Raw genomic sequence first — 10,533 nt, forward strand, 5'->3', positions numbered from 1 at the left:
GGGGACGGTCGCGGAGCATGCGGCCGCTGCTGCACCCGCCCGAGCAGCGGCGGTGGGTGTCGCTCCTGGCCGGGTGGGGGGCCGGGTGGCGCGGCTCCCCGGCTGCTCTGGCCTCGCGCTTGGCCGGCAGAAGCATGGAGGAGGAGCCGGTCCCTGAGCCCGGCGAGCAGGGGAGCTCCCCGCCGCCGGCCAAGAGGCAGCGGCGGCGGCTGCTGCTGGCGGCCCAGAGGCAGGAGAAGCGGCCCGGCCCGCCCGAGGAGGGGGAGAAGCGCTACGTGCCGCCCCCGCAGAAGCGGAATGCCGGCGTCAGCTTCGGCGAGGCTCACTTCGCCGAGACCAGCTACTACTTCGAGGGCGGCCTTCGCAAGGTGCGGCCCTACTACTTCGACTTCCAGAATTACTGCAAGGGCCGCTGGGTGGGCAAGAGCCTCCTGCACGTCTTCAGCACCGAGTTCCGCGCCCAGCCCCTCGAGTCCTACGAAGCCGCGGCCAAAGCCGGCCGCCTCCGGCTCAACGAGCAGCCCGTGCGAGACCTCGGCGTCATCCTCAAGGTGACAGGAGGCCAGATCGACGGGGCTGCTGGGTATACTACGCCAGCCTTCCCCAACCTGGCGCCCTCCAGATGCGTTGGACTACAGCTCCCAGTATCCCCGGCCTTAATGGCCATTGGTTCTGCGGACTGGGCGCACTGGGAGTTGTAGTCACAAGAATATTAGAAGAGTCATGCTGGATCAGGCCAAGGGTCTATGTAGTCCAACGTTCTGTTCACCAGCTGTTGACCAGGAACCCACAAGCAGGACACAAGTGCATCAGTACCCTGCCGCCCATGCTCCCCAGCAACTGGTGTAGATAGGCTCACTGTCTCTGGTACTGGAGGCAGCACGTAGCTATTGGGACTAGAAGCTATTGTTAGCCTTCTCCAGGAATTTGTCTAACCCCCTTTTAAAGCCATCCAAATTGGTGGCCATCACTACATCTTGTGGAAGTGAATTCCATAGCTTAACTGCACTGTGTGAAGAAGTACTTCCTTTTAGTTGTCCTGAATCTCCCACCAGTCAGTTTCATGGGATGACCCTGGGTTCTAGTATTTTGAGAGCAGGGAAAAAATAGGCCAACGCATCTGGAGGGCACCAGGTTGGGAAAGGCAGTGGCTGGGGGGCTAAATTATTATCCTGCTCTGTACCGCTTTAGGCTGTGTGTGTAGTATCTTTGAACATGCCCATTCAGGTTTTCCCTTGCTGGTGCAAGTGTTGCCAGAACATCACCATCCAAGCAGGAGGAGGAGGTTTGGAAGGATATGAGATACCTTAAGGAGGAAAAAAAAGCCTTTGGGGTGGGTGGCTACATAAAACCTGCCAGACAGCCCAGGGATAACACAGTGACATGGAATGTTGCAGGCTGAGGGTGCGTGGGGTGGGGGTGGGGGACGGACCCAAAAGATTGTGAGGGCGAGGAAATGGTATGGAGTGGCTGGACAAGGAGAAGAAAAGGAAGAGAGACAGAGAGCTCAAATGGGTATATAGAACCATCTCACTGTCTGGATAGATATTCTGCTTTACATAGAGATGCTATTTTAAAATGCCCCCAGAGGTGCCCATAGAGATCAATTGAAAAATCAAATGTTTTAATGTAGCTGGGGCACATGGGGCACATGTCAACCCCAACCCTTCAGAACCCCCCCCCCCCAAATAAAAATAAGAGAACCTCAAAATGGAGAAAGAAACTAGAGTGGCTGGACAGAAGCACTCCACTCTGCAGAATTTTGTTGCACAGTCCCACATTTGTCATATAAATAAATACCAGTTGAATTCACTGCTTCAGGAGACAGTAAGTTTGTTTTAAATTTTAAAATAGATGGCTTTTAATTTCATGTCCCTTTGAAAGCTTCTGTTATGTCCTAGAACTAACTTTGAAGTAACTGACTTCAAAAGTGAAGATGCAGATTGCAAACCCTTTCTTGTCTATAGAGATCATAGAAGTGGTGTGGTATGTAAATACCTTTTACATAATAGAGAATAATGGATTTGTAGATACGACACCAAAATTCTCCCACTGTGTTTCTGGCTTCCCTCGGCCTTAATATTGAAGTTCTCCTTTTCATTTTAAGTGGAGTTATTTGCCATAATGCTTCGCAAACAAGCTATTCGAGAATTCACTGATCCTACTAATGTACCATGATTGCTTTGCTGGCAGAATAATGACTTTCTACGGAATACAGTACATCGCCATGAACCTCCAGTCACAGCACAGACCATTGAGTTTCTGGAAGAAAATGATGAGGTTGTAGTTGTAAACAAACCTTCGTCTTTACCAGTCCATCCATGTGGCAGATTTCGGCACAACACTGTCATCTTTATTTTGGGTAAAGAACACAACCTGAAGGAGCTGCACACTATTCATCGGCTTGATCGTCTGACGTCAGGTGTCCTCATATTTGCCAAATCGGTAGAGGTGTCCAAGAGGATTGATGAGCAAGTTCGACAGCGACAGGTGAAGATCAAAGTTTTTGTTGTTGTTGCTCACACTGATAACCCACCCTTCCTCCAAGGAGCTCAGGGTGGCATACATTAGATGGAGATACCCCCTCCCCTCTATCTTTACAAAAGTCTTGTAAGGTAGGCTAGGCAGAAAAAGTAACTGCTCACCCAGTGGGCTTCATGGTGCTATCAGGGATTCATACAGGTCTTCCCAAACCAAGCCCAACACACTAACCACTACACCTCACTTTTCTTTTTTTCACTGTAGAAAAATACAGAATGAAACAGATGGATGCAATAAAAATTATCCTTGAATAAGGTGTTCAGAATCTTCCTAGGATGGTGCTGGTTCAGACTCTTGGCAGACCCTTGAGTACATGGGGCTGCCTGTAGGCTCACAACTTTACATAACTGAACTGCATATTACAGGAGTAGGCAACCTGGTGAACTCCAGATGTTCTGGACTACAATTCTCATAAACCCCAGCCAACATGGCCAGTGGTCAGGGATTCTGGATGTTGGAATCAAAAACATCTGGGGGGTACCATGTTTCCTGCCCCTGGTGTATTACAGCTTTCTACACAAAACTAAAAAAAAAAAAATTCTTAAGATGTTTCTTCTTTATTAATCTTTTTACATGTTATGCAATCATAGAATCATAGAATCATAGAATAGTAGGGTTGGAAGGGGCCTACAAGGCCATCGAGTCCAACCCCCTGCTCAATGCAGGAATCCAAGTCAGAGCATCCCTGACAAATGGCTGTCCAGCCTCGTCTTGAAGGCCTCCAGTGTGGGAGAGCCCACCACCTCCCCAGGTAATTGGTTCCATTGCCGTATTGCTCTGACACTCAGGAAGTTTTTCCTGATGTTCAGTCGGAATCTGGCTTCCTGTAACTTGAGCCCATTATTCCGTGTCCTGCACTCTGGGATGATCAAGAAGAGATCCTGGCCTTCTTCTCTGTGACAACCTTTCAAGTACTTGAAGAGCGCTATCATATCTCCCCTCAGTCTTCTCTTCTCAAGGCTAAACATGCCCAGTTCTTTCAGTCTCTCTTCATAGGGCTTTGTTTCCAGTCCCCTGATCATCTTTGTTGCCCTCCTTTGAACCCTCTCCAGCTTGTCCGCATCCTTCTTAAAGTGTGGTGCCCAGAACTGGACACAGTACTCCAGATGAGGCCTAACCAGTGCTGAGTAGAGGGGAACTAGTACTTCCCGGGATTTGGAAGCGATGCTTCTATGAATGCAGCCCAAAATAGCATTTGCCTTTTTTGCAGCCACATCACATTGTTGGCTCATATTCAGCTTGTGATCGACGACAATTCCAAGATCCTTCTCGCTCGTAGTGTGGTTGAGCCACGTATCCCCCATCTTGTAACTGTGCATTTGGTTTCTTTTTCCTAGGTGCAGAACTTGGCATTTGTCCCTATTAAATGCCATTCTGTTGTTTTCTGCCCAGCACTCCAGTCTATCCAGATCACTTTGAATTTTGTTTCTGTCTTCCAAAGTATTAGCTATCCCTCCCAATTTTGTGTCATCTGCAAATTTGATCAGCATTCCCTGCACCTCCTCCTCCAAGTCATTAATAAAAATATTGAAGAGCACTGGGCCCAGGACTGAGCCCTGCGGTACCCCACTCGTTACCTCTCCCCAGCTTGAGAAGGTCCCATTGATAAGCACTCTTTGAGTCCGATTCTGTAGCCAACTGTGGATCCACTGGATCGTTGTTTCATCTAGCCCACTTCGAGCTAGTTTGCTCATCAGGATATCATGGGGCACTTTGTCGAAAGCTTTGCTGAAGTCGAGGTATATGATGTCTACAGCATTCCCACGGTCTACAAGGGAGGTGACTTGATCAAAAAATGAGATCAGATTTGTCTGGCAGGACTTGTTTTTGACAAATCCATGTTGGCTTCGAGTAATCACTGCATTGTTGTCAAGGTGCTTCCAGATGGATTGCTTTATGATCTGCTCCAGAATTTTCCCAGGGATTGATGTCAGACTGACTGGTCTGTAGTTCCCAGGTTCCTCCTTTTTACCCTTTTTGAAGATAGGGACAACGTTAGCCCTCCTCCAGTCATCTGGCACTTCCCCGGTCCTCCATGATTTCTCAAAGAGAATAGACAGCGGTTCTGAGAGCTCTTCTGCCAGTTCCTTTATGACTCTAGGATGCAGTTCATCTGGCCCTGGAGATTTGAACTCATTCAAAGTAATGAGGTGTTCCTTGACCATATGCCTGTCGATCTCAAGCTGCAATCCTGCCCCTTCAGCCTGTACTTCGCCTTTGCCAGGGGGGTCATAGACCCTCTTTTGGGAGAAGACTGAGCCAAAGTAGGAATTGAGCACCTCTGCCTTTTCTTTGTCCTCTGTTATCATTTTGCCATCCTTATTTAATAGCTGAACAACCATTTCTTTCCTCTGCCTTTTACTATGCACGTAGCTGAAGAAAGCCTTTTTGTTGTTTTTAGCATCCCTCGCTAACCTCAGCTCGTTCTCCGCTTTAGCCTTCCTGACGCCATCCCTGCAATTCTGTGCTACCTGCCTGTACTCTTCCTTTGTTACTTGGCCTTCTTTCCACTTCCTATATGTGTCCTTTTTTGTTTTCAGGTCATCCCTAAGCTTTTTGTGAAGCCACATTGGCTTCTTCTGTTGTCTTCCACCTTTTCTTCTTGTTGGAATTGTTTGTGATTGTGCCTTGAGAATTTCCTTTTTTAAAAGTTCCCACCCATCTTGGACTCCTTTTCTCGCTAGCATTGCTTGCCATGGGACCTTACTGATCATTGTTCTGAGTTTATTAAAATCAGCTTTCCTAAAATCCAGGGTACGCGTTTGAGTACACTCGGCTTTTGCTTCCCTTAGAACCAAGAACTCAAGTACAACATGGTCGCTTTCCCCCAGAGTTCCTGTAACTGCTACTTTATCCACTAAGTCATCTCTGTTGGTTAGGATCAAGTCAAGGATAGCCGATCCTCTAGTTCCTTCCTCTACTTTCTGTAGGAGGAAGTTATCCGCCACACAAGTCAGGAATTTCCTGGAGGGGCCATGTTTTGCAGAATTTGTCTCCCAACAAATATCGGGGAAATTGAAGTCCCCCATTACTACTACATCATGCTTCCTTAAAACATTGGCTATTTGCTTTTCAAAAGTTTCATCCTTGGCTTCTCCTTGATTGGGTGGCCGGTAGTAGACTCCGACCACCAGGTTCCTTTTATTCTTTGCTCCATTTATTTCAACCCAGATGCTCTCGATGGGGCTACCAAGCTCCTCCTCCTGTATTTCTGTGCAGAGATATGTATTTTTCACATACAGTGCAACCCCGCCTCCCTTTCTGTTCCTCCTGTTCTTTTTGAACAAGTTATATCCTTCAACTGCTGTATTCCAGTCATGAGAGTCATCCCACCAAGTCTCAGTTATACCTATCAAGTCATAATTTCCCTCCTGTATTAAGAGTTCAAGTTCGTTCTGTTTGTTTCCCATACTCTGGGCATTAGTATATAGACATCGAAGACCATGTGCTTCATAGTCTGGCTTTCTTCCTACATGTGTCTGAAGACTATTATTGGGCGCTATCAGCGCTGTTCTCTCCATTGCAGTGCATGCGCCTACGTCCATTGTTACCCCCAACATTACATCTCCCTTCCCCGTAGGATTCAGTTTAAAGCCCTCCTGATGAAGTTCTTCATGCTGTGGCCAAACACATTCTTCCCATCCTTTGTGAGGTGCAACCCATCCCTAGCCAACAGCCCATCTTCCAGGAAGTATAGCCCGTGGTCCCAGAATCCAAATCTCTCTCGTCGGCACCACCTTCGTAGCCAGTCATTCACCCGGAGTATTTTTCGTTCCCTTTCTATCCCTCTTCTAACTACTGGAAGGATGGATGAGAAAACTATCTGGGCCCCAAAGTTCTTGAGTTTCCTTCCCAAAGCTTCAAAGTCTGACGTGATCTCTTCGTAGCTCCGCTTGGCGGTATCATTTGTTCCCACATGGATGAGAAGAAAGGGATACCTGTCAGTGGGCTTTATGAGTGCAGGCAACCTTTCAGTCACGTCTCTAATCTGTCCTCCCGGGAGACAACATACCTGGCGAGTCCACGGGTCTTCGCGACATACTTGGGTCTCGATCCCACGCAGCAAGGAGTCTCCCACTACTACCACTCTTCTCTTCTTCTTCTTGTAGGCCTGGGTTTCATCGCCTCTGTTTGACTGACCTTTAGCCTCTTGCTCACTCTCATGCAGGTTCCCCTGTGATTCTTCCTCTGCAGGCTGTCCTCCAGTCTCATCTGCAAGTACCTGGAATCGGTTCCACAGCTCCACCGCTTCCACTGGTGCAGAGTGGCGTCTAGTTCTTCTTCTCCTAACTAACATAATCAGTGCTTCATGTTCTGCGCTGTATATGAGCTTGAATAATTTAAGTTTTTATTAAATGCGAAATGTTTTTCAAGCTCTTGGGGACTGTAAGGAAGGAACTGTTTGCATGTGGCTGGGAACCAGAGCACAAATGTTACTGCCCATCTCCAAATTAGCAAAAGCCTTCTCCAGCCAGCTCCTGATGAGCCTTCAGCTGTGCTGGCAACCTGTATGCAATGCTGCTGGGTGGATTATAGACTTCAAAAAGACAGTAAGCTGAGATCCTCAGAAAGTTCCTTTATGCAAAAAATGTATGTTTGGAACTGGAACCTTTGAAATGTATAGGCACCAGAGGTGGAAAGTGAAAGTAACTATTGGGATTTTAAACTTGCTGTGTCTTTAGACCCTGCCCTGGGATTGTGTACATGTCTCAGCAAGGTTGCTACATCTGAGCAGGTGTGGGTCTGGTAATTAAGTGTTATAAAAGCATTATCTTCACTGCCTGGAGTTCCATGATATAAGAAAGGTGAGCTATAAATATAATACACCAGCCTTCCCCAGTCTGGTGCCCTCCAGATCTGTTGAACTACAGCTCCCATCTTTCCTAGCTATTGGCCATGCTGCTTGAGAATGATGAGAGTTGTAGTCGATCACATCTAGAGGGCCCCAGGCTGGGGAAGGCTGTACTAAGCTGGATGTAAACTTGTTTTGTATTCTTGGCTGTTGACCAAATTAGTGTTGGTCTCTGTGATGTGTTCTTGGCATCTGAGGAGCTTCAATAGCCACCTATAGATTGCTTTGAGTTGGATCTCTGTTCATCTTCATGTTTTAAAGTTTTTTTCCATCCTCAGTACAGGTTTTCAAATAATACAAAGGTGGAGTAGCATGAGGAAGCTAAGCAGGTCATGCAAAAGGTCAGCCTTCCCCAGCCTGGAGCCCTTTAGATGTTTTGGATTCAGTGGAGGCTGGTGGCTCCGATGTCAGTGGGGCAGTGAATTCTTCAAGGCTTTGCACCTTGGAGAACTCCTTTAGAGTTCAGACTGAAACCCAGAGCAGATTTGTTGCCCCACAAATGACGGAGCCAGCAGCCTCCACTGGTTGGACTGTAACTCCCATCATTCCCATCATGATGGGAGTTGCAGTCCAGTGTATCTGGAGGGCACCAGCTTTGGGAAGGCTGGGTGAGTAGGTAACTTACTGTCATTCTCACACACTCACCTCTTCTGCATTTTAGCATTGATGTTACTTTTTGCTGTTGCTTTTCTTCTCCCCGGCCCCAATAGCTGGAGAAGGAATATGTATGCCGTGTGCTTGGAGAGTTTCCTGAAAGCGAGGTGACCTGCGAAGAGCCCATCCTGGTGGTATCTTACAAAGTGGGGGTGTGTCGAGTGGACCCCAAGGGTAAAGTGTGCAAAACTGTCTTCCGGCGGCTCAGTTACAATGGCAAGACTAGTGTGGTGAAGTGTTACCCTTACACTGGCCGTACCCATCAGATTCGCGTCCATCTACAGTTTTTGGGACACCCAATTGTGAATGACCCGATCTACAACACTGATGCCTGGGGTCCTGCAAGGGGCAAAGGCGGCCATCTCAATAAAACGGATGAAGAGCTGCTTCGGGCGCTGGTGGAGGAACACCTTTCGAAACAGAGTCTGGGTGTCTTGGAAGTTGCTGAGGAAGACCTGAAACCACTCATAGGAAATCATGTGCAGGAGACTCCAGGGAACTGTGCTAAGCCTGGGCAGGTCACCCTTGTAAATGTCAATTCTGGCAGTACTGAAGCATCGAAGGGTGAAGGCGAGAGTGAAGTACTGGTGTGTTCTCAGGGTTCTGCCCCCCAAGCGCAGATGTGTAAGACCGACAGAGGAGAAATGTGTTCAAGTGAGCACCTGGATGAAAAGGATCCTCTGTGTGGAGAATGCAAGATAGTGAGGCCTGACCCATCCCCCAAAGATCTGGTGATGTATCTCCATGCCTTGCGCTACAAGGGAGCAGAGTTTGAATACTGCTCCAAGATGCCTGCCTGGGCCAAGGATGATTGGGAAGAGACCAGGGACTTTTAAAAAGTTTTGTAAGTGTGTGTGTGTGTGTGAGTGAGTGAGTGAGAGAGAGAGGTTACCACTGTTGTTTTTATCAGTGAGTGTAACTGCGTGGAGGAAGACTTCCTTTTTGATTAGTGTGAGGGAGCCATTAAAAAAAAATGAATACCTCATAAAGTAGTTTTTCCATTGTCTGTTTTATATATTTTGGGTCTCTTTTTATTGCAAAGAAACTAGATAGAATTATTTGAAGATGCAAAGCTTCTTACCCAACAAGAATGTTCTTAATTTGAATTATTATCATTTCTAAAGTACCTAAAATCTAAACACTGTACAGAAATTAAAAACAGATCCCTCCTTGCAGGCTTTTGGTGTAATGCTTTGTAAATAATGAATGTGGTTGACGTGCTTAACATCGGCAATTGGCAATTGACATGTTAGCTTTTCATTTGCTTTTCTTTTTTGTCTCTGTATAAGATGTTACTGTAAACAACTTGTTATTTCTGATGCTATTGTGGTACTTAATTTTATTTTGTTTTTTTATTTCAGTTTATTTCTGCCCCCATCAATTTATCGAACACTCCTGAATCCTATTCACAAATTAATACCTACGCTCACTCACTCTAGCACGAGTTGCATGGTACCCTTCTGGCAGTGATGAAACTCTGATAGCCTCACTGGTGGCCATTTTTAATGGATTTGGTCATAGTTCACACAGCACCAATAGTGTGCAAGGCAGGGCATAAAGCATTGGAGAGGCATGGTTCCTGCCCAAATGGTTTAAAATCTAGTTTAGTTCAGAAACAAGACAGCTGCATTCCTTGCAGAGTAATAGTCATAGATTAATCTTTGCATTCCCATTCCTGCACACAACATTACCTAAGCGTCTTGGAATTGAATGAAATTAGCAGATTTGCAGTTAAACACATCTTCTTGTCTCTACTGATCTTTTTAAATACCTAGAACCTATTTTATATTGTAGGGATTTTAAAGTTCTAGTGTGTCTGTCCCACTGGTGCTATCGCCCTAGTCTCCTACTTTCTCTACCCCTTGGCTTCTTAGGACATCTAATGCAGAGTTTGGCTAGATTTATCACTTAAAGTGTGATGAATGTGCATACTGTATGCAGTGGAAAGATAACCCTGTAATACCTAAGGGACAAACTAATTCAGGTCTATCAGACATGGGGCCAATGGTTTTACTCAGAACAGTGAGTTCCTCCATCAGGTCCACAACTCTGGGATTTTGCATGTATTCCATAGCAGCAAACCCATTTTTGCCACTAAGCATATCTCAGTAGGAAGTCACAGCCAATCCTTGGTGTTGATAAATAGACTGTTCTTGCATTCACATTTTATGTGATTAGGTATACACTTAATTGGTTGGTTCACATGTAACAACCCTGTCTTAATGAATGATGTCTGAAGCTATGAACAAATGTTGGACACATGCTCTCCCCACCAATCTCTTGTGCACTGGCTTTGGTGCTTTGACCATAGTTTCTTTAAACCATGGTTTCCTTATGATCTGGTTTGCGTGATCGGATAAGAAAAGTAAATCACCATAGCTTATTTTCCCAACTCCCGTGCCCCATAATTACACATAGTGCAGTTTGTTGTGTCGCCAGAACCTGACGGGTGGGTTACAAACCACCTGCAACCCTAGAACAAGCCA

General features: G+C 46.5%; 1 protein-coding gene across 1 annotated transcript; it reads left to right on the forward strand.

Moving 5' to 3' along the window:
- Nucleotides 1-9,401, forward strand: RPUSD2 (RNA pseudouridine synthase domain containing 2). The gene is made up of 3 exons (XM_084845344.1): nucleotides 1-551; nucleotides 2,194-2,490; nucleotides 8,104-9,401. The coding sequence occupies exons 1-3, from the start codon at nucleotides 18-20 to the stop codon at nucleotides 8,881-8,883; spliced, it is 1,611 nt and encodes a 536-aa protein (XP_084701470.1). The 5' UTR covers nucleotides 1-17; the 3' UTR covers nucleotides 8,884-9,401.
- The last annotated feature ends 1,132 nt before the right edge of the window (nucleotides 9,402-10,533 follow it).

The sequence above is a fragment of the Heloderma suspectum genome, chromosome 1, assembly GCF_057233095.1.
Source record: "Heloderma suspectum isolate Gila_16-S chromosome 1, 16-S_ref, whole genome shotgun sequence".
NCBI classification, from domain to species: domain Eukaryota; kingdom Metazoa; phylum Chordata; class Lepidosauria; order Squamata; family Helodermatidae; genus Heloderma; species Heloderma suspectum.